The sequence below is a fragment of the Ochotona curzoniae genome, unplaced genomic scaffold (assembly GCF_017591425.1).
Source record: "Ochotona curzoniae isolate NIBS_2020 unplaced genomic scaffold, NIBS_Ocur_1.0 patch386, whole genome shotgun sequence".
Classification (NCBI taxonomy): domain Eukaryota; kingdom Metazoa; phylum Chordata; class Mammalia; order Lagomorpha; family Ochotonidae; genus Ochotona; species Ochotona curzoniae.
Genome location: NW_024466957.1, coordinates 4,254 through 31,680, shown reverse-complemented (window position 1 = coordinate 31,680; position 27,427 = coordinate 4,254). Strand labels below are relative to the sequence as shown.

The window sequence follows — 27,427 nt, the reverse complement described above, 5'->3', positions numbered from 1 at the left end:
TTAAATATTTGTTTTTATTGGAAAGTCAGATAGATATGCAGAGAGGAGGAGAGACAGAGAGAAAGATCTTCCGTCCAATTCACTCCCCAAGTGACCGCAACGGCCGGAGCTAAGCTGATCTGAAGCCAGGAACCAGAAGCTTCCTCTAGGTCTCCCACGCGGGTGCAGGGTCCCAAGACTTTGGGCCATCCTCGACTGCTTTCCCAGGCCACAGGCAGGGTGCTGGACAGGAAGCAGGACCACCAGGATTAGAACCGGTGGTTGTATGGAATCCCAGCACATAGAAGGTGAGGGCTTTAACTGCTAGGCTACTGCACTGGGCCCAAAATGCGTAAATCTTTTTTTTAAAAAAAAAAGAGGGGTCGGCATAGCATCATAAGAAGTCAAGTTTCCACTTGTGCTGGTGTCCGTGGTTGGTGCCAGTTTAAGTCCCAGCTGCTACACTTCCAGGCCAGCTCCCCACTGATGTGCCTGGGAAAGCAGCCGAGGATGGCCTGAGTGCTTGGGTCCCTGCACCAAAATGGGAGAGCCAGAAGAGCAGCCCAGCTCTGGACATTGTGGCCATTTGCAAAGTGAACCAATAGGTACACAATCTCCGTCTCCCTCTCCCCCTCCCTCTGTGGATCAGCCATTCAGGTCAGTCAGTCTTTACAAATAAATGAAGCAGCTGAGACAGACACCACATGGGATGCTGGCATTGCAGACGGCAGCTCTGCCTGCTGCCCTGCAGCGCCGTTCTTGTTTAAAATGCTTCTCCCTGGCCATTTCCTCCGCCGTGTGATTCAAAGGCATCCCAGAGTCGGCCCCACCCCGTGGCAGTCACCCACTCAGGACACCACTTTCTTAGTGGGAATTCTCTGGACGGGAACTCGGGATTGGTGTCACTGTAGCAAGGGATGTAAGTCGGACCTTGCCCGGGGTAGGGAGGCATAGGGCCGAGGTCTGGGGGACCTGGCACCAGGCCACAGCACTCAGGGCAGCTGCAAGGGTGCCCGCGGTGCTGCGAGGAGGTGGCCATCCGTTGCCTTTCTCCCCGCTCGGCTTTGTGCTGCCTGCTGGGGCCTCCTCCTGCTGGGGCCTCTGCTGCAGGTTGGAGGTGCCAGCCTCCCCACACAGCCCCTGACACCCCCCTGCCTTGTGTGCAGACCAAGGAGGGCGCGTTCACCCTGTCGGCCATGACCTCCGGGATCCGGCGCAACTGGATCCAGACCATCATGAAGCACGTGCACCCCGCCACCGCCCCGGACGTGACCAGGTGCGCCCAGGGAGCCCGCCACGCGCCGCTCGCGCTGCCCTGTGATCTGCTGCTGGCTAACCTAGCCTCCCTTCGGCTTCTGGGGTTGCCCACCTTGGCTGGGTCGTTCCGTGAATGGCATCTGTGGCCGTTGTCAGCTTGGAGTTGTTGAGGGTCTGCGCCTGCGCAGCGGCCTTGCAGCCCTGTGGTGCCGTGGCCGTGGGCCCCCGCCGCAGCGCGGCCCCCCTGGGTCTCCTCTTGGCCTCACTCCTACGTCTGTTTGCTTTCTATGCAACCAGGAAAGGCTTCTCTTTGAAACTCTCGGTGCTGATGCCCAAGTTGGAAAACTGTGTTCTCTCCTGTGTTAGCGCTCTGTGGTTCGTATGCCTCGCGACGCGCTGCATGCCTTCTCCCTCCTGCCCCGCAGCGTCCGTGTGAGAAGCGCGTGGAGAAGGCTCCAGCGTGCAGGGCTGCTGCCGTGCTGGCCGGGGCTCTGGCACCCCCAAGGCCGGCCTCTCCGGCGTCATACTTGGATCACACCCAGGCAACTTCCTGGGCCGGGGCAGTGAGGCAGCAGGTGCCCGCCTCTGGGCACTTCGCCACATCCAGGCTTTGCTGAATTCCCCACACGCTGGGTGAGAAGTAAGGACTGGAAGCCCGAGAAGGGTCTTCACGCTCCTTCTCTGCGTTAGTCCTTGGTCACTCATTCACAAAGCAGGTGATCCCGAGTGGCTCTGCCTGTACAAGGTCAGGCCTGGTGGCCCTGTGTGTCTCCTGGAGGAGGACACGTGCCCACGCGGCTGGGCTGGGGGTACCCTTGGCTGTCCCGGGTGGCCTCTGCCGCTGCTTCTGTGGCCCTCGCTCAGCTGGAACTTGAGGGCCCCCTCCCTCTGCTCGGCCTATGAGAAGCGCTGCTTACAGCTGACTGGACTACCCACACACCTGGGAGCCCAAGACCGCGCTTTCCCGCAGTCACAGCCAGGCCTGAGCCGCAGACCGGAAGAAGTCAGCTTGTAGCTGGCCCGGCAGGCGTCCAGAATCTGCTCGTTTGCAGCTGTGTAGCTCGGCTGTGGTGGCTTCCCACGCCAGCCGTGGTGCCTCCCAGCCCGGGGCTTGTGCTCGGGCCATTTCCTGCTGCCCGGCCTCTGTCAAGGGTGGCAGCAGGCTCACCCCCCAGGTCATCGAGGCCTCCGTCATTCTCCCGGGGAGGTTTCTGTCGTCTGAAAAGACAAGACTTTGTAATGCTGCTGAGACCCCTTCCACACAGTGCTGGCCTGCTTTCTGGGGTGGGCGAAGCGGCTGCTGGCCCTGGAGGAAGCTTCCCCTCACTGGAGGCACAGCCTGGCTGCCACACCTGGGCAGCAGGCCTGCAGTGGCGCCTGCTTGCATGTCACGCCGGATCTCTGTGGTCACGGGCTCTGCGGTTCTGCGATGCCGTGTGCTCGCAGTCCTCCTGACCGTAGGGTAGTGAGGTCTTGCCAGCCCTGCGGCTGCCGGGTGACGGCAGAGGAGCCTGGTGCCGGTCCCTTCCTGTCTTCCTTGGCAGCCTCCCTTGCTGGAAATCTTTGCTTAGAGGCACACTGGGGAAAGGCGGAGATTCCCCGGACTCTGAGCTCAGCTGTACCCACAGCCAGTGGTAGAGACCCAGGAGCCCTGCCCTTCCCTGCCTGCTTGTGCCCCTGGCCACTTGTCTACCCCACTGTGCCGCCTTCTGGCCTGGCCCTTGCGCTGCTGCAGGTGTGGCCTGTGGCTCCCTGATGCTTCCCCATGGTCTTGACCTTCCCCTTTCATGTCAGGCAGAGGGTACTTGGCAGACATGGAAGTCTCACCGCCTGCTTGTTGAGCCCTCAGTGCCCTTTTGGAACGGCTGTTCCACTCTGTCTGTCACCCCTGGCCAGTGTGCAGGTGTTTGGACACTCTGGGACCCCAGCAGTGCTCTCTGTGTGGTGTCTCCCTAGCTGGCTGAGGCGCCGCCCTTCTCCTTCTCCCAGGGAAGAACGTGGGATAAAGGCAAGGCAGTTGTGCCGAGTTGTACGGCGGGTGTGGATAGGGCGGGCATCCCCCTGCTGCTCACTGTGTCTCCTCTCCTGCCCGCAGCTCCCTGCCAGAGGAGAAGAGCAAGAGCAGCTCCCCTTTGGAGGCCTGCCCAAGGCCCAGTGACAAGCCCGAGGCCGAGCCCGGGGAGCCCGACCCGGAGCTGAAGAGGAGCCGTGCCCGGGAGCGGAGGCGGGAGGGCCGCTCCAAGACCTTTGACTGGGCCGAGTTCCGCCCCATCCAGCAGGCCCTGGCTCAGGAGAGGGCTGCCCGGCCCCCCAACACCCAGGAGCCTGGGCACCCCGAGGCAGAGCCTGGTGAGCTGGAACGGGAGCGTGCACGTCGCCGGGAAGAGCGGCGCAGGCGCTTCGGGATGCTGGATACCCCGGACGGAGTGGGCGCTGAGGACGCGGCCCTGCGCATGGAGATTGACCGGAGCCCGGGGTTGCTTGGCCCCAGCGACCTGAAGGCGCAGAACGTCCATGTGGAGATCGAACAACGCTGGCATCAGGTGGAGACCACCCCACTGCGGGAAGAGAAGCAGGTGCCCATCGCCCCCCTGCACCTGCCCTCCGAGGATGGCACTGATCGCCTCTCTACGCACGAGCTGACCTCCCTGCTGGAGAAGGAGGTAATTCCCAGGGGCCTGGGCAGCACAGACCGTGCCCACCCTGGCACAGTGACATGCGGGCAGCCTGACGTGCGGGCAGGGCCAGCTGCCACAGGTTGGCAGTAAGGGGTGGAGTTCCTGAGTGATAGATGCTGTACTGTGGTTCTGCCCATCATAGTACCTGAACTGGTGATTTTAAGCAAGAGGGCATGAGCAGGGATTCCATAAGGGCACTCCCCAGATGCCTGCCCTGGCCCTGGCGGCAGCTCCGGAGGGACCAGGGTCAGGTCTCAGACTGAGACAGGGAGCCACCCAGGGGTGCCGGAGCAGATGAGGAACTCAGCCCTGTGTGGGCTGAAGGTCATCTCTCAGGAAGCTGTCCCCCACACTGAGGCCACAAGGTCTCGATCAGTACAGTGCCTCCCGGCCCACACCCTGTAGGCGCCCCGTCACTGGCCACGGAGGCCGTCATGTCGCTCACAACTGTCTCTTTTTGCCGACAGCTGGAGCAGAGCCAGAAGGAGGCCTCGGACCTTCTGGAGCAGAACCGGCTCCTGCAGGACCAGCTGAGGGTGGCCCTTGGCCGCGAGCAGAGTGCCCGTGAGGGCTACGTGCTGCAGGTAGGGTGAGCGGCTGCTGCTCGCCGTGCACCCCGGGCCCTCACTCAGGGCCTGGCCAGGCTAGCGGTGTGCAGAGCTGAGCTCCCGGAGGCAGTGCCTGCTCGGGCTGGCGGCTCTGCGCGGGCCGCTTCCTCTGCTGTCCTCGAGTTCTCCAAGGGGCCAGGGCACGCTCCTCACGAGCACCCCAACACTTAGATGTCATCTCCAGCTGACTCCACAGTAGCTGTGTGGGGCCGCTGTGCAGAGGTGGGGGAGCGGGGTTACCTCAGAGGCGGATTCAGGCACAGGTCCCCAGTTGTGCCTGTAGCACGCCATAAACAGGCCGGGCTGCTGACCCAAGCCTGACGTCCCCACTTGCTCCTTTCTGGCCAGGCTGAGGTTTGAAAGGGACAGTGGCCACCCAGATAGCCTAGCCTGGGGGCTAAAATAAGGCAGACAGCCCGGGTGGCTGCCCTGCCCCCCCGCCCCCATGCTATAGCATCCCAGGTCCATGCTTGTTCAGGGACACAAAGCAGGCACTTCTACCCCCATGCTCTTGGTAAGGCGGACGGTACAGCATTAGTGGCAAGTTCCCAGATTCATGTTCAGGTCCTGTCCTGGTAGAATTAGACTGCAATCTCTGAGAGCGTGGCCACAAAGACCCAGAGTCTGACAGGCAGGGAGTGGCATGTCCAGGATGCCACGTGTTCCCCGGGCACCGCTTGCCCTCCTTGGCCTCCTTCTCTCCCTCCTCCTCCCCCGAGCCACTTTAGACCGTCCTGTATCTGGGTTGCTGTCAGGCCCTAGTAACAGGTCGGGGTAACCCTGCTGCTTACCTGCGTGTACAGAGAGGTCTGTCACTTGTGTTGGCCCTCCGGTCGGGGGCCTCTTAGCAAGCGTTCATTGGGCCCATGCTGCAAGAGCTGACTGCAGACTGGGTGAGGGAGAAGCTGGCGGCAGCCTTGGCACATTGCTAACCTGAGGGCGCACCCAGGGGTCCCAGGAACCCACACGGCAGCACCAGGCCGCGCTGTCCTCTGGGGCCAGGTGACCTGGCACCAGCCTTGGAGCTGGTCACCAGGGGTCTGTGGAAGCAGGGCTGCTCGGAAGGAAAGGCCGGGAGGGGTGGCCGCTGGGACGGGTACCGCATGGACTGTGCTGGGAGGAGCTCGCGTGGCGTGGGTGTGGCGTGTGCTTGAACTTGAACTGAGTGTCACATCTGTGGCTTTCCAGCAGCAGAGCAGAGGGAGCCTCAGGAAGGGCAGGCTTCAGGGCGGGGCTGGCCCCTCTCCAGTCCCCATTGTTGTCGCTCCCCTTGGCCCCAGCCACCGTGCATGCCTTTCTGTTGGGGGAGTTTGGTTCCATCGTGTCTCGTGCCATTGCGTTTCGTTCTCTGCCTGCTTCGCGCTCTCACTTGGAGCTGCACAAGGTTGGTCGGTTTGTGGTGGTCTCAGCCCTGGTCTTCGTCCCCTTTCAGGTAGAGATTAGTTCTCCTGTCCCCGGAGGCCTGGCCCCTCGCAGACATCTCGCCAGCAGCTCCTTTCCTTCCTTCTCTTCCTGGCTTGGAAGGAAGTGACGTCGTGTACCTGCACCCCGTGTCTGCGCTGTCGTAGGACTTGTTGCCTAGAGCCGTACGTGCACTTTGTTTTGCGACAAGCGCTCCCCCTCCAGACGCAGGCGCAGCTCTGTGCTCCTCCTGCCCCGCTCCCCGCCGCTCGCCCCCTTCTCCCCCAGCCCCCTCCCCCTGTCTGCGTTTGCCTCCTCGGTGTGTCCCATTACTCCGTTTTGTTTGATTTATTTCTCCTAGAAGCTGTTTGGTTAGAGCTGGTTTTTTTTTTATGTCACTGTCCATGTTTTGTTTACCTGGAAGCAACTACTTTACCAAAAACAAAAAAGAACGATTAAGATGATTTGTTGGATTTTTTTTTTAATGGGAAAAAAAAAAGTTGTGCAAAGGATAAGAGCCAAACCTACCAAGGAGCTTTTCTGTGGCTAACCCTGGCCAGAGGTGTGACACTCAGAGCGGGGAGGTCCGGCCAAGGCTTACTAACCAGTATCTCATCGGTTTTTTTAAGACTGAAGTGGCCACCTCCCCATCGGGTGCCTGGCAGAGACTCCATAAAGTCAACCAGGACCTGCAGAGAGAGCTGGAAGCCCAGTGCCAGCGCCAGGAGCTGATCACGCAGCAGATTCAGACCCTGAAGCGTAGCTATGGGGAGGCCAAGGACGCCATCCGGCACCACGAGGCCGAGATCCGGAGCCTGCAGGCGAGGCTCAGCAATGCCGCGGCCGAGCTGGCCATCAAGGAGCAGGCGCTGGCCAAGCTGAAGGGCGACCTGAAGCTGGAGCAGGGCAGGGTCCGGGAGCAGCTGGAGGAGCGGCAGCAGCGTGAGGCCGTGCTTAGCGCCCAGCTGAGGGCCAGCGAGCAGAAGCTGCAGAGCGCCGAGGCCCTGCTCCTGGAGAGGACGCAGGAGCTGCGAGGCCTGGAGACGCAGCAGGCACTGCAGCGGGACCGGCAGAAGGAAGTGCAGAGGCTGCAGGAGCGGGTGGCTGCGCTCAGCCAGCAGCTGGGTGCCAGCGAGCAGGCTCAGCGGCTGATGGAGGAGAAGCTGCAGAGCAACTACGCGCTGCTGCTGCAGAGCTGTGAGGAGGAGAAGCGGGCGCTGCTGCAGAGCCTGAAGGAGCTGGAGGACAAGGCCAGCGCCTACGAGGACCAGCTGCAGGGCCACGCGCAGCAGGTGGAGGCCCTCGAGAAGGAGAAGCTGAGCGCCAGGTGCGAGGGCAGCGAGCAGGTGCACCAGCTGGAGCAGCAGCTGGAGGCGCGGGAGACCAGCCTGCGCCAGCTCGCTGAGCACGCGCAGCACCTGCGGGAGGAGCGCGACCTCAGCAGGCAGCGGCTGACGGAGCTGACGGAGCGGGTGGCCGCGTCCCACCACGATGTGGCCGCCCTGCAGGAGAAGCTGAGCGGGCGGGAAGCGGACTACAAGAGCCTGGAGCGCTCCTACCACAGCGTCTCGGAGCAGCTGCAGAGCGCGCACACACTGCTCCGGCAGAGGGAGGAGGAGCTGCAGCGCATCAAAGACGCGCACGAGGGCGTGCTGCAGAAGAAAGAGCAGGAGCTCCGCGAGGCTCTGGTTAAAGTGGTCGCCCTGGGCAGCAGCTTGGAGGAAACAGAAATAAAGCTGCAGGCCAAGGAAGAGATTTTAAGGAAGTTTGCAGAGGAGTCTTCGGGGGCCCTGGAAGACAGAGAGCAAGAGGGGGGCATTGCCCTTCCAGGCCAGCAGCACCCAGCTGCCAGCAGCACACCCTCGGGCTTCCCACACGCGCGGCTGGAAGACGAGGCCCCAGCAGCTGCCCTGGGGGACGAGGGTGGTGATGGCAGCCCTGGCAAAGAGGAGGGCACGGCACCGCCCAAGTCGGCCGAAGTGTCCAGCAGGGAGGGCCATGTGCAGAGCTCAGCCAAGCCTGACGCGGGAGCAGCTGGGGGAAAAAGGCAGAGAATCCGGTTCTCCACGATCCAGTGCCAGAAGTACGTGCAACCCGAGGGGTCTGAGAAGACCTGGACCAGCAGCACGTCGTCGGACACCAGTCAGGAGCGCTCGCCCTCTGAGGAGAGCGTGTGTTCGGAGGCCGCGCCCGGCGCTCTGCCCGCAGCCAGTGATGCAGAGACGTACCTGTCCATCATCCACTCCCTGGAGACCAAGCTCTACGTCACAGAGGAGAAGCTCAAGGACGTGACCCTGAGGCTGGAAAGCCAGCAGGGCCAGAGCCGGGAGGCACTGCTCGCGTTGCACCAGCAGTGGGCTGGCGCTGAGGCGCAGCTCCGCGAGCAACTTCGCGCCAGCCTGCTGCAGGTCGGCTCCCTGGCTGCCCAGCTGGAGCAGGAGAGACGCGAGAGGGCCTCGGGTGTTGAGAGCCACGTCGGGGAGCTGGGGGACTTCCAGGTGAAAAACAGCCAGGCCCTGTCGTGCTTAGAGAGCTGCCGGGAGCAGCTGAGGCTGCTGCCACGGGCCGGCCAGGACAAGCAGGATGCGGGCCCGACCTCCCTGGCTGGCATGGAGAGCGCGCTCGTGAGCGTCATGCAGGCCCTGCAGCCCTGGCCCGGCCCTGCAGACAGCGGGGTGCAGGCATGGCTAGAGGAAAGACGGCTGGTGGAGGGCGGGGCGGGCCCCCCGGCCCAGGGCCCTCAGCCGGAGCTGAGTGAGCAGCAGCAGGTGAAGCTGCTGTCCGACCAGATTGCCCTGGAGGCCTCTCTGATCAGCCAGATAGCGGATTCTCTGAAGAGCACCACCTTGGATGTGTCCCGCGTCCTCAGTGAGCTGTCGCGAGCAGGGGAACTGTCCCTGGAGGCTGAGCGGGGTACGCACTTGGCCCTGGCGCCCGCAGAGGCCTGGGCCAGGAAGGTGCTGGTAGACGGCGAGTTCTGGAGCCAGGTGGAATCCCTGAGAAAGCATCTGGGGACACTGGGAGGAGAAGCTGCCAGCGTCCCGGGAGGCGGGCAGCAGCATGTCCCGCAGGGCCTGGCCGAGGCCACGTGGGTCAGGGCAGAGCTCAGCTTCGCCACGCAGTCAGTGAGGGAGTCGTTCCAGCACAGGCTGCAGAGCGTCCAGGAGACCCTGCAGGGGACGCAGCGGGCCCTGCGGCAGCACAAGTGTATGCTGGGAGAGATCCTGAGAGCCTATCAGACACCGGACTTTGAGCGCGTGGTGCAGCGGGTGTCAGAGGCCCTGGGGCCGGCGGTGGGCAGCGAGGACAGTGTGCGCACGTTCTGGGAGCTGAGCCCTTCAGAAGCGCTGGGTCCGGACACAGAGGGCACCCAGGAGCCCTTGCGGGGGCCGCAGCAGAACCCGCAGGCCCTCGTGGCCATCCAGGAAGAGCTGGCTCAGCAGCTGAAGGAGAAGGCCAGGCTGCTGGAGGAGATCTCGGCTGCCCTCCCGTCTCTGCCGCCCTGGGAGTCACTCGGGGGCTGCCGGAGGCTCCTGCAGGCGTCTCACGAGCTCTCCTATAGCGCCTGCCTGGGAGGCCTCGGGCAGTACTCGTCCCTGCTGGTTCAAGACGCCATCGTGCAGGCGCAGGTGTGCTACGCAGCCTGCAAGATCCGGCTCGAGTACGAAAGAGAACTCCGCTTCTACCGGGAGTCCTGGCAGAGCGGGGGCACCTCCTGCCAGGAGCAGGCGCTGCGCGAGGAGTACGAGGAACTGCTCCACAAACAGAAAAGCGAGTACCTGCAGCTGATCGCCATCATTGAAAGGGAGAACGCCGAGCTCAAAGCCAGGGCCAGCCAGCTGGGCCAGCAGCAGGCAGAGAGCGAGCGCAGTGAGAGCACTCCACCGCAGGGCAGCTGCGTGGCAGAGCACAGCCGGGTGGGGAGCCAGCTGGGCGCCTCGGCCAGGGACAGTCAGGACCTGGAGCGGCACCATGGGCAGCAGATGCAGACCCTGGAGGATCGGTTCCAGCTCAAGGTCAAGGAGCTGCAGACGATCCACCAGGAGGAGCTGAGGGCCCTGCAGGAGCACTACTCGCACAGCCTGCGCCACCTGCAAGAGACCCTCGGCCTTGGCCCACAGCCTCTGCCCGAGGCCCTGCCAGCCCCCGGCGCCACCTGGCCAGCCCAGCCCGCCGTGGCCCTGGGGGAGGCCGACTCCATGACGGGTCTGCGGGAACGCATCCAGGAACTGGAGGCCCAGATGGACATGATGCGGGAGGAGCTGGGCCACAAGGAGCTGGAAGGTGACACGGCCTCCCTGCGTGAGAAATACCAGCGGGACTTGGAGAATCTCAAGGTCTCCGGCATCATTTAGTCTACAGAACCGTCTGCCGGTTCCAGGGCGGTGTGGGAGGGGGCTTGGTAAAGTTGACCCGCAGCCGGGTGCACTCTTCTGCTGTCCCTCTGCTTGCTGGCCATGGTGACGTCATCAAGGGATGGGTTTCCCCCCCCATAAAAAAAAACCCCACTCTCACCATGGGAGGGGGGACTGGCAGGAGGAGAGCAGAGTCCGTCTGTCCACTGCCTCTCCACTGCCTGCCCCCGACTCCCCAGCACCGCGACAGGCTCCCTCGAGAGGGGCTGCAGCCAGCCTTCCTGTCCTCCCCAGGGGTTTGGGGACAGCTCTTTCCTGGAACAGTCCCCACACGCTGCTGCATTTCCCACTCGCCCTGCTGGGCCCTAGGGACTGAGTTAAGTGAGCGATCAGGCACGCGGGATCACACAGTGCACCGTGCGTGTGGCTGTTGCGCGTCCTGCACAAACCTTCCGGCTGCCTTTGGCTCAGCGGACACCGCATGGTGCCAGGTGCTCTCGGGCACCCGCAGCACAGCCTGCTGAGCTGCACAGGCCATGTGCAGTCCTTCGTCCTCAGCATGCCTGTGACAGACCCCTGCCCTCAGCCCTCTACCCTCCACGTACCCTACAAGCAGACAGATCCTGCTGAGGCAGCCACAGAGCTGGTCTCCGCTCTTCTGTCCCTAGTCGGCCGGAACCGTTCAACCCCGTAATGAATTGTGCAAGGCTTCCACCGCAGTCTGTTCCCGGGTCTGGGGTGGGCAAGCTCAGGTGTGCGGGAAGAATTGCACAGACCCTTCCTGGGCCCGCGGATGCCAAGTCCATGCCCACCTCTGCGAGGCGCCCAGTCAGCCCACATGGTGGTTCCTGGGCACGAACCTCTCCACATCCGGAAGAGCTGCTCCCCTCTGGTGGGCGGAGTCAGCCCGCAGAGGCCGGTCGGGAGGAGCCATGCTCCCTGTGTGCTGGCTTCACCTCCTCCCCCAGGACGTGCGGTGTGTCAGCAGCCTGTGGGCCCACTGTAACTGTTGTAACTGGTGGATTTCTGCCTAGGTCGGGGAGCCCACTGCCCCTCAGCCATGCCCACATCAAGACCGCTGAACACCTGTTTTTGAACTTTGTGATGACTGGCTTAAAAATTCAGATTTTTTTTTTGATCAAATGTGAGAGTACTTTAAAAAGTTCATGGAAAGTGAAATTAAAAGATGAATTTCTTTTAAGATTTTTTTCATTTGAAAGGCAGACAGAGGGCCTGGCATAGTAGCCTAGTGGCTAGTCATCACCTTGCAACTGCCAGGATCCTATGTAGGCACCAGTTTGTGTCGAGGCAGTCTGCTTCCCACCCAGCTCCCTGCTTGTGGCCTGGGAAAGCAGTCGAGGAAGGCCCAAAGCCTTGGGACCCTGCACCCACGTGGGAGACCCAGAAGAAGCTCTGGGCTCCTGGCTTCGGATTAGTTCAGCTTTGGCCGTTGTGGCCACTTGATGAGTGAACCAATGGACAGAAGATTTTTCTCTCTGTCTTTCCTCCTCTATACATATCTGACTTTCCGTCACTTCTTGGCCTTTTGGCTAAGATCAAGTGTAGCATATATTTGACTTTCCAATAAAAAAGAAATCTTAAAAAAAAAAAAAAGCAGAGAGACCTTCCATCCACTGGTTCACTCCTCAAACAGCCACAATAGCCAGAGCTAAGCCGTTCGGAATCCAGGAGCTTCTCCTGGGTCTACCATTGTACGTGCAAGGGCCCAAGGACTTGAGCCGTCCTCGGCTTTCCCAGGCCACAGAGCAGCGAGCTGGTTGGGAAGAACAGCCTGGACTTGAACCCGTGTCCACATTGAATGTCAGTACCACCGCCCCGACCCACAATATATTTTTCAACATGGATGTATCTTTTTTTTTTTTTTGAAGATTTATTTATTTTTATTGCAAAGTAGGTATACAGAGAGGAGAGACAGAGAGGAAGATCTTCTGTCTGATGATTCACTCCCCAAGTGAGCACAACGGCCAGAGGTGAACCGATCAGGAGCCAGGAGCCTCCTCCAGGTCTCCCACATGGGTACACGGTCCCAAGGCTATGGGCCATCCTCAGCTGCTTTCCCAGGCCACAGACAGGGAGCTGGATGGGAAGTGGAGCTGCCAAGATTAGAACCAGGTCCCCTATGGGATCCCAGCGCATTCAAGGCTAGGACTTTAGCTGCTAGGCTACAGTGCCAGGCTTGGATGTATCATCTTGAAAGGCAAATTACAGCAAGGAAGGGCTCCATCTGCTGGTCCACTCCCCAGATACCCACAGTGGGCCAGAGTTGTACCAAGAGTGGAGCCAGGAGCCAGGATGTCCATCCGGGTCACCCACATGGGTGGCACACACCTGGTGAGGCGGGCCACAAGCAGTGTGCGTTACAGGGTGTAGGAGCAGGGAGGCTAGGCGTGCATTCTTCACTTGGGAGAAGCTGTGCACTGGTCATCTCCACAGATGGCCCCTCCGGCCTGAGGTGGGTCAGTTCAAGCCAGGGACCCAAGCGTTTGGGCCACCCTCCATTGCTTCTGCAGGCACATTAGCAGGGAGCTGGATTGGAGGGGAGCGATCGGGACTTGACCTGGCACCCACATAGGTGCCAGCACTACAGGAGCAGGGGTAGCCACAGATGATTTCGTTTTTTTAAGAGTTATTTATTTACTGGAATGTCAGATATACAGAGAGGAGGAGAGACAGAGAGGAAGATCTTCCGTCCGATGATTCACTCCCCAAGTGAGCACAATGGCCAATGCTATGCCGATCCGAAGCCAGGAACCTCTTCCGGGTATCCCACGTGGGTGCAGGTCCCAAGGCTCTGGGGCTGTCCTCAACTGCCCTCCCAGGCCACAAGCAGGGAGCTGGATGGGAAGTGGAGCTGCCGGGATTAGAACTGGCACCCATATGGGATCCTGGTGCGTTCAAGGCAAGGACTTTAGCTGCTAGTCCACGCCACCAGGCCCGCCACAGATGATTTTTGAAAGCCTTGGTCAAAGGGTCTTCCTGAAATTGATGAAAAAATCAGCATCATGAACGACCAGATGGATTTCCTTCCTTCATTGTTACTGATCTTTCAATTCTGTTTGTCCATGAAGTTCCCCGAGAGCCCTGACTCCTCACCCTGCCGGGAAGGGGCCTGGGAGATGACGCGCTCCGTGTTTCCCAGAGCACGTAGCGTGAGGCTCACTGCGGCCTCTTGGGAAGCATTAGCCAGGGAGAGGAGGAAGACCTGGCAGGAGGGCTGCCCGCTGGCCTCGGCCAGCACAGCGGCGTGGGGCAGTGGAGTCCAGGACACAAGCACAGCTTGTAAGATCCTGAGGGCAGTCGGAGAGGCCCTGCCCCTTGAGTGGTTTGATACTTCAACCTGTGTGCCAGTCGGGCCGTGAGGATTCGGGCTGGAAGCCACGTGTGGCGAGCCATGCCAGAGTGGAGTGTTCCGCTTCACACGCGTCGGTGAGCGGCCTGAGCCCTGCCCGGAAATGCAGCTCCAGGAGGGCCTCGGCAGGAAGTGCCTGGCTGTGCTCACTGTGCGGGAAGCAGCTGTGCCTCTGGCTTGCACATGGCTCTTTGCATCAGGTGCCCTGTCCCGGCAGAGGCCCTCTGACCCCGTGCCCCTGTGTACCTGCCTGTCGGAGACAGCACTGAAAGCAATCTGGTCCCATGGCCTCTTCTCACTTAGCAAGGCCCACGGTGGGGCGGAGGGGGTCCCCTAACCAGGGCCTGCCAGGGTTCCTGTCACAGGATGGCCAACAAGTGCCCTCCCTGTTTGTGAGTCCCACCTGTGCGCCCTCCTCCCTCTCCTGTCTGCCCCACCCAGCAGCGTCGGCCCGGCCCCCTCTTGCCACCCACAGCAGGAGCGAGGCAGGGCGCATGTGGCCGCAAGCCCCTCCATGGGTGCCTGCTGGTGCCCCAGGGCTTGGCCGGGCACAGAGACTGACAGCACTTGTGCACCTCGCAGGCCACGTGCGAGCGCGGCTTTGCCGCCATGGAGGAGACGCATCAGAAGAAGATCGAGGACCTGCAGAGGCAGCACCAGCGGGAGCTGGAGAAGCTGCGGGAGGAGAAGGACCGGCTCCTCGCCGAGGAGACCGCCGCCACCATCTCAGGTGGGCCGGGGGCCGTGCCGTTGGCACTGGGAGTCGGGCCAGCTCTGCGCGCGGGGCCGCCACAGCCTGCTCGGCCACTCGGGGGGTGACTCACGTGAGGGGCTTTTTAAGTGTCTGTTTTCATCTTGGAAGGCAGAGCAGCAGACAGAGACCTTCCCTCCGTGGGTTCAGTCCCCAAAAGCCTGCAATGACCAGGGCTAAGCCAGGCCAGAGTCGCAAACCCCATTCAAGTCCTACACAGGAGGCAGGGACCCACACACCTGGGCCTTTCTCCTCTACTTCTCAGTATGCATTAGCAGGGTGCTGAATCAGAAGTGGAGCCATGGGCCCGGCCCAGCGGCCTAGTGTCCAAACCCTCACCTTGTGCGCATCAGGGATCCCATATGGGCACCAATTCCTGTCCCGGCTGCTCCGCTTCCCATCCAGCTCCCTGCTTGTGGCCTGGGAAAGCAGTCGAGGACGGCCCAAAGCCTTGGGACCCTGCACCTGCGTGGAAGACCCGGAAGCAGCAGCTGCTGATTTCAGATCAGCTCAGCTGCAGCTGTTATGGCCTCTGGGGAGTGGACCAGTGGATGGAAGATCTTCCGTCTTCTCTCTGACTCTCCAAAAAAAGAAAAAGAAAAAAACTCTTTAAAAAAAGAGGAGCCACCGGACCCAACAGCTGCTGTGATATGGTAACTGGCTACACACGTCGCCCCCGTACAACCCCTGCTGCACGCCAGATAGCTGTGCAGGGCGGATTCAGGCTTGGTGTTTTTTTATTATTATTTATTTTTCTTGGAAAGGCACATTTAGAGAAGGAGATATATAGAGAGAGATCTTCCATCTGCTCTTTCACTCCCCAAATGGCCACAATGGCCAGAGCTGAGCTATTCTGAAGCCTGAGCCAGGAACTTTTTTCCTGGCCTTCCATGCGGGTGCAGCGTCCCAAGGCTGTGAGCCATCCTCCAGTGCTTTGTTACAAGCAGGGAGCTGGGAGGGAAGTGGCACAGCTGAACGCAAACCTGCACCCATATGGGATCCCTGTGCAAGGCGAGGATCCTAGCCACTGAGACACTGCAGCAGGCATTTAGTGGGGTTCTTCAGGAACCCTACCAGGCCGAGGGTGTGAGAGGCAACCTGGCACGTAAAACAGGCTGCTGATAGGTGGTAGACAGTATGTGAGGTACCACCATTCTGCCCACATTGCCCTGGCCCCAGCGGGGACGTGGCACGGGCGCCCACGGCCAGCCGCCTGGTGCTGAGGGCTGTCGTGTCTCTCCTACAGCCATTGAAGCCATGAAGAATGCCCACCGGGAGGAGATGGAGCGGGAGCTGGAGAAGAGCCAGCGGTCGCAAATCAGCAGCATCAACTCCGACATCGAGGCGCTGCGGCGGCAGTACCTGTGAGTTGGCCACTCGCCCCACACAGCCAGTGGACGCCACGCGGCTCCCTGCTCACCAAGGGCTGAAGGGCAGGGTGACCTGGAGGCTGCCCGGGGCGTGTCTGCCGCCCTGGCGCTCTGGTGCTGAGTGTGATGAAAGCACCCATATCTGTGTTCCAGAACAGCCTGCGCCCCTTCTCTGCCCTCCACACATGCCGACTCCTGGCAGGGCGTCTGTAGCCAGCACCCCTGCTTCCTGGAAGTGGCTGGTGCAGAGGCTCTGATGGCGTCCTATTGAATGGCCATGCTCTCCCGGGCCAGGGTGCGCTCTGCACGCCTGCGTGTGCCCAGGCCTCCCCAAGCGGCAGGCAGGCAGGCAGGCAGGCGCAGGCCCCGTGGCCACAGCCCAGCTGCTGAGCCACCACTCGCTCTGCAGGGAGGAGCTGCAGTCAGTCCAGCGCGAGCTGGAGGTGCTGTCGGAGCAGTACTCGCAGAAGTGCCTGGAGAACGCGCACCTGGCGCAGGCGCTGGAGGCTGAGCGGCAGGCCCTGCGGCAGTGCCAGCGCGAGAACCAGGAGCTCAACGCACACAACCAGGTGAGGCGAGGCCCGTCGAGGGCCACCCCAAGTCTCCTGTGCATTCTTGGCCTGCACGATGGCCAGGGTCACACCCGTGCTGGCCCACACTGTGAACCTGAGCCACACCCCGAGCCCTGCCCCACGTGTCCCCACAGAAGGTGTTGGCTGCTGGAGTCTGTGGGCACATCTGCAGTGCCCAGGGCCCCTGGAGAGGACGCCAGCCAGGCAGCTGGCCCAGCTGTTTCCCAGACCGGAGGCCCTTGGGTCTGGAGCCTTGCTCTGTCCTCACACACAGCCCTGCTCCCAGCTGCCAGTGCAGGCCGTGGCAGCCTGGCGCGTTCTCACAGAAGGGGCCACGCGTGCGCACACTGTGGGTTCCGTGGAGGTGACTGTTGGCCTGTCCCACAGGAGCTGAATAACCGCCTGGCCTCAGAGATCACACGGTTACGGACCCTGCTGACCGGGGATGGGGGCGGAGAGGCTGCTGGGTCGCCCCTCACGCAGGGCAAAGATGCCTACGAGTTGGAGGTACGGCACGTGGGGAGCGCAGGGGGCTCTGGGAGCACGACCCTCAGGCCACAGCCGCAGCTGGCTGGGTCGTCTGGCCGTCCCTGAGACAGCAACAGAGGCTGGCGAGTCCTCAGCTTGCAGCCCACTTCTCTGCCCGCAGCCCCCCAGCACAGGCTCATGCCCTCTGCAGGCTGGGCAGTCCCTCTGTCCGAGTGGTGGGCTGTGGGGCGGTCTCCCTCACTGGAAGGACATGGTCACAGAGAGTTCTTCATCTGCTGGTTCGCTCCCCAGCTGGCGCAGCAGCAAGAGCTCATCATCAAGGGATCTCCTGTGAGCCAGAGGCTTGAGCAGCGAGACGGGCAGTGGGCAGAGCAGTGTTCAGGGCCCCTGCCAGGGGATTCACCACCCTTGCGCACTGCTGCCATGTGGTGGTGAGCCAGTGCTGTGCCAGGGTGCCTGCCTAGCCCCAGGGTTCCTTGGCCCCTGAGAGTCAGTGCCCGTCGTTCCAGGTCCTACTGCGGGTCAAGGAGTCCGAGATCCAGTACCTGAAGCAGGAGATCAGCTCCCTCAAGGACGAGCTGCAGACGGCGCTGCGGGTAAGCACGCCCCGCCTCCCACACGATGCGCTGTCGCCGCGGCCAAGGCCCGCAGCGGGACATGTGGCACGACAGGGCAGGTCCCTGGGCTCCACGGGGCGGTTCCTGCCGTCGGGGGAGCAGGTGGGAGTCTCGGGGCAGTTGAGTCCTTCAGGAAGTCCCAGAGAGGGCGGAGGCCTGGCCTGGGCCGAGTCCCCCACTGCCATCGAAGGCAGTTGCGCTCTGCCCGCCACAGCCACCACCCCCCACACACACACAGCATGGCAGCCCCAGGGCACAGGCCTGCATAGCTCTAATCCCGCTGGCGGCTGCCTCGCTCCCCAGGATAAGAAGTACGCAAGCGACAAGTACAAAGACATCTACACCGAGCTCAGCATCGCCAAGGCCAAGGCCGACTGTGACATCAGCAGGTTGAAAGAGCAGCTGAAAGCAGCCACAGAGGCGCTAGGGGAGAAGCCCCCCGAGAGCGCTGCTGTGGGCTATGGTGAGCTCCTGGGTTCCCTGGGGGGCAACAAGACAGGCCTGAATTGGGAAGGCTCCCAAATCTGAGACCTGGAGCGCCGGCCTGGGCACAGTGACAAGTGCCACACCTGGGCTCCCAGAGCATGGGCACGCTCACAGCACTGCACCCAGCTCCAGCCTGAGTGCGTTAGACATGCATGTGGGTCCCCTTGAAGCTGGGACCATCCCCTGCGGGAGCAGATCCCTGAGGAAAACAATGCCCAGACGGCCGAGGGCACTCAGCCACAGGAGCGTGTTGGCTGCACGCATAATGGAGCAGTGGGGACAGGAAGTCACGGTGGTCTGAGCTGACCCACCCGGACACATGGCACACACTCCTGGGTGCTCTGTGCTACCTGCTCTAAGGGTAGTGCTGGGCACTGTGGTCATAAAGCCACTGGGAGGGCCTCAGGATCACACCTGACCTTGGCCGACCTTCAGAAAAAAGACCCACAAATGTGCCCCAGTCCAGCCTTTGCGTCAGCCAGCAGTGGCATGGCAGTGGCAGCAGGGAGCGGAGTTCTCATGGACAGTGGCCAGGCAGGGGTGCGGGCTGTGTGGGGGAGCCTCGGGGATGAGGGCAGCAAGTCCCAGAGCTTCCAAGAGGAGTGGGTAGCAGCAGGCGGCACGGGCTAGAGCACGCCACAGTATCATGCATGCCTCTCGATGGCTGTGTCCACTGGGGCCCTCGGGTGCACCGCTGTGATGATGGGCAGTCTCCCAGGATCTTGGGTTGGCACGGGCAGAGCTCCACACACTGATGAGCATAAGTCTGCTCTGCGTGTCCGAAGAACCACAAGGCACTGTGGGTGTGTGTGTGGTACCCCATGTGCTGTGTGAGTGTGTGTGTGGTAGGTACCCCATGTGCTGTGTGAGTGTGTGTGTGGTACCCCATGTGCTGTGTGTATGTGAGTGTGTGTGAATGTGAGTGTGTGTGGTACCCCATGTGCTGTGTGTGAGTGTGTGTGTGTGTGGTACCCCATGTGCTGTGTGAGTGTGTGTGTGGTACCCCATGTGCTGTGTGTGCACGCGCACTCATGCATACACGTCTGAGGGGCGCTGTCTCAAAGTGGAGTCACAGCCCCCCCCCCCAGTTTGCGTAGCAGCCCCTGTGTGCGCGGCAGGGCACAGGGGACCTGTGCAGTCACAGCCCCGCCGGAGGCAGGAACGAGCTGCGGGGAAGGGCTCAGGCGGGTCGAGGAGACCGGAACCCTTGGCTTGTCTGTCCCTGCAGACATCATGAAGTCCAAGAGCAACCCTGACTTCCTGAAGAAGGACCGATCCTGTGTCGGCCGGCAACTCCGAAACATCAGGTCCAAGGTGAGCAGGGCTCCAGGCCCGGGCCGGCTCCTGCGGCAGAGGCCGCCCTGCCAGGCAGCAGCTGGGCCGGCCTGTGGCGTCCCTCGCCGCCTGCCCTCTGCTGCCACTAGAGCCCCAAGCGCTCCAGGAGCCGGGAGGCCGGGCAGGCGGGAGCCGCGCAGGGCGCGGGCCGTCACTGTGTCTCACTCTCGCTCTTTCTCTGACAGTCCGTAATTGAGCAGGTCTCATGGGATAACTGACACGCGTCCGCTTCCAGGTCCCCTGGCGTAGGTAAAGCCCCCCTCACCGCCTGCCTGCATGCACCGCTCACACCCCACTGTTGGCACGCACTCTGCTGCAGCCGGCACACGCCCCAGCGAGGGGCCGTAACCTCGGAGTCCTCGGCACTCTAACCGCTCGGTGGAGCTCGGCCCACAGCGCCACGCAGCATGCATGCGGGTCATCCGTGCACGGCACCACGCTCACATTCCCACTCTAGACAAGTCCACAGTACCCTCGCGGGAACCCCCTCCCACAGGCCCCCGGGCAGCGGGCAGCCCCACAGCCTCCGCTGCCCTCACCGCCACCCCGAGGTCTCTGCTGCCCTTCCCAGCGCCGCATCCGTCTGGGCTTATGGGTTGCTCCTCCAGGGGCCCAGTGACTTGTGGGCCAACCTGCAAAGTGGTCAGAAGCCACCAGCAGCTGCCTGGGCAGGGCCAGATGTCCAGGAGCTGGCTTGGCGAGGCCGCGGCCTCTGCTGGCCAAGGGGCTCCGTCCAAAGCTCAGCCGGAGCGGGTTTGGGAAGTTTACCTGTTGCCGCCATGCCAACTGGTGTCACCTTGCCACAGTTCCAAGTCACTGGGATGTGGTGTAGGGTGGTTTTTTTTTTTTGTCTTTGTTTTTAACATGAAAATATTGTAGAATATCTGTTGGTTTTAAAGGCAGAGTGATGGGGGTGGGGGTGGGGACAGATAGATTTCCCATGTTCTGACTTATTTCCCAGATGCCTTCAAAAGTCAGGTCTGGACCAGGCCAAGGACAGGGGCCAGGGGCTCCGGCCGGCCCTCCCACACGGGTGCGGGGCCGGGGGCTTGGTGGCGTTCTCTGCCCTCCCAGCACAGCAGCAGGGAGCTGGATCAGAAGCAGAGCAGCTCGCCAGCATGGGGTTCTGCTGTTGCAAGCTGAGGCTTAGGCTGCCCCGCCCCAACAGCAGCCCCAAATGAGACGGTGTGTTGTTGGCGCCTGACTCCTCTGAGGCCGGCCTCCGCCTCCAGCCTCTCAGTCTTGTGGCTTTAACCACAGCTCCGAGTGGCAGGCGGGAGATGGGGGGAGAGGGACGTGGGACAGATACAGGCCCTTAGAGGTCAGATCTGCAGCAAGGGGTGCCACACGAAGACGAGGCTGCAGGCCGGCCGCAGGCTGGGGGCTGAGCCCTGGAGCCGAGTCGGACAGTGGACGTGGCCTAGGCAGGGGCAAGGTGGGAGCTAGGTGCCCCTCGGCCTGGCCCTGATGGGAAATGCCAGGCAGCCCACCAGGCTGCTGTGGGTGGGAGGGCCTGTCCAGGTCAGGGGCTGGTGAGTTCACCATGTTTGGGTGTCCCGGCAGTTGTGACTGTCCCCAGCGGGGGTGCGGAGGCCTCCCTTCAGTTGCTATTTCCTGGTGAAGTCAGCTCCTCGCACCGGGTCAGATGGGCACCGTGGCCAGTACCTGGTCCAATGTTTATCTCGGGCCACTGTCCACACCGCCCTGCTCAGTGGAGGCTTGGCGCGTGGGTGCCGGCAGGGCACGGGATAGCCCGTGATGGGCTGTTGGCTGGTGAGGGCGCAGGAGCCAGCAGGCAGCAGGCCGGGTCTCAGCCGCACCCCGCTCCCGCACTGGTGAGCCAGCTGTGAGCCCTCCTCCCTTCGCACCACGGCCCCTGCTCGGCGGCCCCTCCAGCACGGCCGGCGCCCTGGCCACACCGGCACCCGCACCTGCAGCAGGCTGACCCGCACTTCTCTCCCGCAGAGTCTGAAGGAAGGCCTGACGGTGCAGGAGCGGCTGAAGCTCTTTGAATCCAGGGACTTGAAGAAAGACTGAGCAGAGGGCGCTCCCGGCTGCCCTCCCCTCCCCCGGCTCTGTGCCTTCCTCGTCGTTGCTGTCCCTGCTGTCACTAACTGGGTTTGGATGCATGAGAGACTGGGCGGCCCCACCCTGCCCTGCGATTCCAGCTTCCTGTCGTCTGTGGCACACGGCTTTTCCTCTGTGGTTTCCTGAAACGAGGCAGGCGGCACGGCTGGTGGGGGCCCCCCTTGGCCATCCCCACTGCACTCAGTATTAAGGCCGGGGGTCCCCAGGGGCGCTGGAGGGCCGGCACCTGTTAGCTCCACTGATGCAGCTTTGCTCACAGCCCACGTAGCCCGCAGGACTCCTCACGGCCTGGAGGGGGTTGAAGGCAGCCATTCCGGTTTTTGGTTTTTTTTTTTTTTTTATTAAATCTTGCACAAACCCCGGCCCTCGGCCCTCTCGTTCCTTCCGCTGTCACTCCCCGGGCTCTGGCGTGTGGCCAAGAGCTCGCCCCACAGAGCAGTGCCGTGTGGCCTAGGAGGCGCTCAGGCCCCTGGCACGTTGCCACGAAGGTGCGAAGGAGCCGAGGACTGCAGGCCACAACCCTGGGCAGCTGCCAGTCCTTGAACCACTGGACAAGACCTGTGTAGTGCGCAGGAAGCTCCCCTTGCAGTTGGTGCCACCAGGAGCCAGCAGCCTCAGTAAAGTGGTGAGCCAACTTAGAGCCACGTGAGAGCCAGCAGCGCCGAGTCAACCTGGCCTCATTCTGCACCTGCACTGAGGTGGGGAAGGGGCACCCTCTTCCCTGGAGGGCTTGGGGTCCTCTCCTGGCCTCGAACCTGCACCCTCTCAGTTTTGGGTCATGGCCTATGCCTGCCTAGATTGCCAGGGGATCCCGTGAGGGACCGCAGGTGGCTTGGTGGTGCTGCGCCCAGAGTGGCTGGTGCCATTCCTCCGTCCGCCCATCTGTCCTCAGCTGCCACAGATGGCGCCTGCAGGCAGCAAAGACCCCACTCCAGGGCTTCGCTGCCTGTGTCCCCCTCAGGGCCCACGGCCCTCGAGTTCAGGGAAGAGAGAATTTTGATCCAGGCATAGAGGTGGCTTCTGTCTGGGTGGGCGAAGAGCCCCGGGCCAGGCCAGGCTGCGCTCACAGCTGCCGCTGCTGGCGGGCCATCCCTCTGCAGCGCAACCTGCGGGGGGGCTGCGGTTGGGACTGGGCCACGTGGAGTCACAGTGGTCAGAGCACAGGTCCCAACATCACTTAAAAAATCAGGGACCCCTTTGACCCCAAAAAAGAGGGAGGAAATGGAGGATTTTTCATGTTGCAAAGGACAGGGTAGTGTTGAAATCACACCGAAGGGCGAGTTAGGTATGAGGTGGTGGGGCCTGTGGGTGTGACACGCAGCGCTTTCTGGGCCACTTTGGAGGGCCCTGGCTGACGGCTGGCCCCTGTGCGTGCCCGTCTCCCGCCCTGGCCTCTCAGCTCTCGGGGAGGCTGCGTGCCCCATTGCTAGGCACACCCTCGTCACAGGGTGTCGGGGGGACGTGGTCACACAGTCCCAGGGCTGGGCGGCGGGCAACGTGGCAGTGAAGGCACTTTGGCCCGCGCGGGGCACAGCGAGGGTGTCCCCTGGGTGCACATCACAGCTGGGGCACGCACCTTGGATGGCGTTGGTCCAAGCACCCAGGTACCCACCTGGAATGTTCAGGAGACGGGCAGAGTGGGTGAACGTGGGCTCCCCGGCGGCGGGCTGCAGGATGCCCAAGCGGGGATGCAGGTCTCCCCAGGACCGCCATGTGCAAGTGTGGTGAAGCAGGTGGGAGCAGCGCAGCCCCGCCGGCTGGTGCTGGCCACGCAGAGCTTCCTGCAGCGTGGCTCCCGGAGGACGTGAGAACTGACTGGGCTACTGATGGACACTGGCGTGTTGGCGCAGAGGACGTCACGGCTGGCGGCACACGGCTGCAGCCCGCCCCGGCCCTGAGAACTTGCACCAAGGGGTCACAGGCTGGCAGGGAGCCCTGGGCACCGGGAGGGGTCTCCGTGTTGTCCTTGCTATGGCAGGCCGGGCTCTGCAGATGTAGCTGTTCGTTTGTATTCTGTAAATACTCCGACTTTACATAACTCCATCATAATAAACTATTTTTGGCTCACCCTGTGTGTGTGGCTCAGCGAGCTTTCATGCTGTGCGGGCTGTGCCGCGCGGCTGCCTGGGGTCCCCTGCAGTTGGGGGGCAGCCAGGGCACACCTCCAGCAGTGCTGCATGGGGAGCCGCCTGCATGGAAACCGTTTACCCAGACGGGGGGAAAGTCTGTACCAGAGGCATAGTGCACAGACCGGAGACCCGGGGCACTCTTCCAGTTGTTCAGCGATTTGCTAGTACTTTAACTACTACAGCCAGATGTGCAGAGCTGCGTTTTAGGGTCCTGCTTAACCAACATGTTCAGGGCCTGGCACGATGGCCTAGTGGCTAAAGTCCTCACCTTGCACACACCAAGATCCCATATGGGCGCCGGTTCTAATCCCGGCAGCCTCGCTTCCCATCCAGCTCCCTGCTTGTGGCCTGGGAAAGCAGTGGAGGACGGCCCAAAGCCTTGGGACCCTGCACCCATGTGGGAGACCCAGAAGAGGCTCCTGGCTCTGGATCGGCACAGCTCCAGCCATTGTGGCCGCTTGGGGAGTGAATCATCACACAGAAGATCTTCCTGTCTTTCCTAATCTCTGACTTTGCAATAAAAATAAATCTTAAAAAAAAAAGTCTTAAGACAGTCTGGGAAGTGTGTGCAGCCTGCTCTTCTTGCCCCTCAAGCCCCTGGGAGGGCTGGGCATCTGGAGGGGAGCGCCGGAAGAGAGCGTCCATCTGCTGCTTCACTCCTTAAGTGAGCGCAACGCCCAGAGCTGCGCCGATCTGAAGCCAGGAGCCAGTAAAGTCTTCCGGGTCTCCCACGCAGGTGCAGGATCCCAAGGCTTTGGGCCGTCCTCGACTGCTTTCCCAGGCCACAGGCAGGAGAGCTGGATGGGAAGTGGAGCTGCTTGGGTTAGAACCAGCAACCATTGGGCTCCTGGTGCTTACAAGGCGAGGACTGGCAGCCACTAGGCCATCAGGCCAGGCCCAAGTACACACGTGTTCGTCCCATGTTTCCGTGACCTTGCCCGGTTGCTCATGGATGTTAGCGTACAGCTTTAACATGCTACTCTGTATGTTACTGCAGTTTCCAAACTCGGCTGAGGGAGGAGAACCTGGCACAGCGAGTCCCCACAGGCTGCAGCCCTGCCGCCCCGTGTGCACGCTGGTTCAGTCCAGCTCCCTGCGGAGAGGGTCCAGCGCTGGTGCTCTGCATCCACAGGGAAGACCCGGATGGAGCTCCTGGCACAGCCCTGGCTGTTGATGCCTTTTTGTAGAAGATTTGTTTACATTTTCTAGCTTTTTTATTTATTGATTTTTATTGGAAAGTCGGACAGACAGGAAGATCTTCTATCTGATGACTCACTCCCCAACTGGCCGCAATGGCTGAAGCTGAGCCAGTCCGAAGCCAGGAGCCAGGAGCTTCCTCCAGGTCTCCTGTGTGGGTGGAGAGGCCCAAGCACTTGGAGCTGCCTCAGTTAAAACCAGTGCCCATATGGGATCTTGGCGCGTTCAAGGCGAGGACTTTTAGCCTTTAGGCTACCGCGTCAGGCCCCATCTGCTCTCTTTGAAATAGGTAAACATTTTTAAAATGTTTACAGGAGGCCGCATGGCAGCGTGTCAGGTTAAGTTACTGCCTGCAACCCAGCATCCCACAGGGACACCAGTTCCAGTCCCAACTGCTCCACACTCTTACATTTGAAAGGCAAATTATAAGTTGCCAACAAGGGCCTGGCATAAAGGCTCCGCTGGCTAATCCCCAGGCTGCACTTCCCACCCAGCTCCCTGCTTCGGGAGTGAACCAGCAGGTGGCAGACCCTTCTGTCTTTCCTTAGGAAGACAAATCTAAAATGCGAGGACAGAAAGGCCTCCAGTCCTGACCCCCTCCCCAGCAGGCAGAGCCGGGCTCCCCGGGCAAAGGCGCTTCCTCCGGGTGCCCTGCGTGGGTAGAGGCCCAGGCGCTCGGGCCGTCCTCCGCTGCCTCCCCACCACCTTGGCACGAGCTGGACGCGCAGCAGCCCCAGTTCCAGTCTGCCCACGCACACCAGAGGCACACGCCCAAAACGAATTTTCTAGAGAAACTGCACACGCTGCTAGAGAAGTTAGTACCCACGCTGGGAAGGGCATCCCCCGTGGGTTCCCGCAGCCAAGACTCGGCAGTGAGCTGGCAGCCATCCCGACTGGGCTCCAGGGATCCCAAGCGAGGGCTCAGCTGCTGCCGCATGCCAAGCTCCCGCCTCGGCACCGAGGGCTCAGCGGCCAGGCTGTGCGCTGCCCGCCACGGCAGACGCTGGGCGGCCGGCTCCTGCCCCGTGCCCACCACCACTGCATGCACAAGAGCAGGTCGGGAGCTGGCATCAGAGCTGGAAACGCTTGGAGCGGCCCTGTGACTGCAAAGCGTGGGGGACCAGAGGCCAAACCCCCAGGCCGGGGGCGCCCAGTGCCAGCCACTGCCACAGAAGACCTCGACAGCCAGGAGCCAGGGGCTCCATCCTGGTCTCCCACACGGATGGCAGAGTCAAGGGCTCGGACCATCATCTGCGTTTCCAGTGTGTTAAGGGGCTGGTGGCCTGCGCGGCAATGCCAACACCCACATGGGTGCCGGTTCAAGTCCCGGCTGCTCCACTCTCCTAGTCCAGCACACTGCTGATGGCCTGGGAAGGCAGTGGAGCCTGGGCCCCCGCCCCACATGGGAGACCTGGAGGAAGGCCCAGCTGTCGTGGGCATCCGGGGAGCGAACCAGCAAATGGGCGGTCTCTGGGCTTTTCCCTCTAACTCTGCCTTTTGGGGTGGCTGGCTCAAGCAGAGCCACCCCAACTCAAGCGGTGGCTTAACCTGCCATGCCACAACGCTGGCCATGGCCAAGGGCATCCCAGGACACCTTGGCAGGAGGCACCATGACCCCCACCGGCCCTGCCAACTCGGGCCGCCCCGGGAAACGGCACAGAATCCCCAAAGCATCTCCCGGGGAGAAGCATCCAGGCCCCAAGGAATCGGCAGCAAGTGCGGTGTGGCCCCTGGGGGCTCTGGCGGCGCAGGTGCCGGGCAGGGAGGGCTGCACGGCCCGGGGGCCACGTTCCCAAATGGGCTGCCTGAGCAGCAAACCCACCCCTGGCCGTGCCCTGCAGGCGGCCTGGGCAGCCCCATGGAGCAGATGCCAGAGACCACCGACAGTGAACACCATGGCCAGCAGGCATGCCAGCCCGCACGTGGGGGGACGGCCGAATCCAGGGGCTCCCTGGCACAGGCAGCCTTCCCACAGACAGGGCACCATCCAGCCGTGACTAGAAGTCTGCCGTTTAAACACATCTCCAAGGGGCTGTTAAACAGTACCTGGGGGCTGGTGCAGTAGCCTAGTGGCTAAATCCTCGCTTTGCAACCTCCAGGATCCCATATGGGCGCTGGTTCTAATCCCGGCAGCTCCACTTCCCATCCAGCTCCCTGCTTGTGGCCTGGGAAAGCAGTAGAGGATGGCCCAAAGCCTTGGGACCCTGCACCCACGTGGGAGACCCGGAAGAAGTTCCTGGCTCCTGGCTTTGGATCAGCTCAGCTCCGGTCGTTGCGGTCACTTGGGGAGTGAACCCGTGGGCAGAAGATCTTCCTCTCTGCCCCTCCTCCTCTCTGTATATCTGACTTTCCAATAAAAATAAATAAATATTTTTTAAAAAAAAAAATACAAAGCACTGCGTGGGTCGGGAAATCAAGTCGGCACTAGCACCACACCCCTGGGCAGCCCAAACGCGGGGTCCCTGCGTCCTGCTGCGGGAGGAGGGGAGCAGTGGACGCCCTGCAGCCAGGCCCACGGGCCCAGCAGAAGGCCTGGCCCTGGGGACACGGGCCACGCGGGGCGGTCCACTGTGGGCTCCGCAGGCACCCCCCCAGCCCCGCTCGCTGCGCATCAGGGGTCCCACACTTCTCGTCTTTCCCTATTTATTTCCAAAATATTAGAAAACACGGGGCGTGGGGGGGAGGAACGGGGGTGCTAAAAGCAGGTGTCCCCGGGGGCCCGCGAAGCACCCCGGGCGCCTGCGG

The 27,427-nt window shown here is 62.0% G+C and overlaps 1 protein-coding gene across 2 annotated transcripts in view; it reads left to right on the top strand.

The window, feature by feature from the left end:
- The window catches only part of LOC121167534 (myosin phosphatase Rho-interacting protein-like), a 93,000-nt gene extending 71,479 nt beyond the window's left edge, over positions 1–21,521 (top strand). The window contains exons 13-24 of one of the 2 annotated variants that reach the window (XM_040997004.1): positions 1,146–1,255; positions 3,332–3,899; positions 4,382–4,498; positions 6,553–10,260; positions 14,231–14,378; positions 15,646–15,763; positions 16,179–16,338; positions 16,729–16,848; positions 17,340–17,426; positions 17,751–17,910; positions 19,162–19,247; positions 21,234–21,521. In XM_040997004.1, the coding sequence (XP_040852938.1) occupies positions 1,146–1,255; positions 3,332–3,899; positions 4,382–4,498; positions 6,553–10,260; positions 14,231–14,378; positions 15,646–15,763; positions 16,179–16,338; positions 16,729–16,848; positions 17,340–17,426; positions 17,751–17,910; positions 19,162–19,247; positions 21,234–21,305 (5,454 nt within the window). In that variant the 3' untranslated portion in view covers positions 21,306–21,521. The remainder of the gene's footprint in view (positions 1–1,145; positions 1,256–3,331; positions 3,900–4,381; positions 4,499–6,552; positions 10,261–14,230; positions 14,379–15,645; positions 15,764–16,178; positions 16,339–16,728; positions 16,849–17,339; positions 17,427–17,750; positions 17,911–19,161; positions 19,248–21,233) is intronic. The other variant, XM_040997005.1, reaches the window with a different exon arrangement.
- Positions 21,522–27,427: the final 5,906 nt, after the last annotated feature.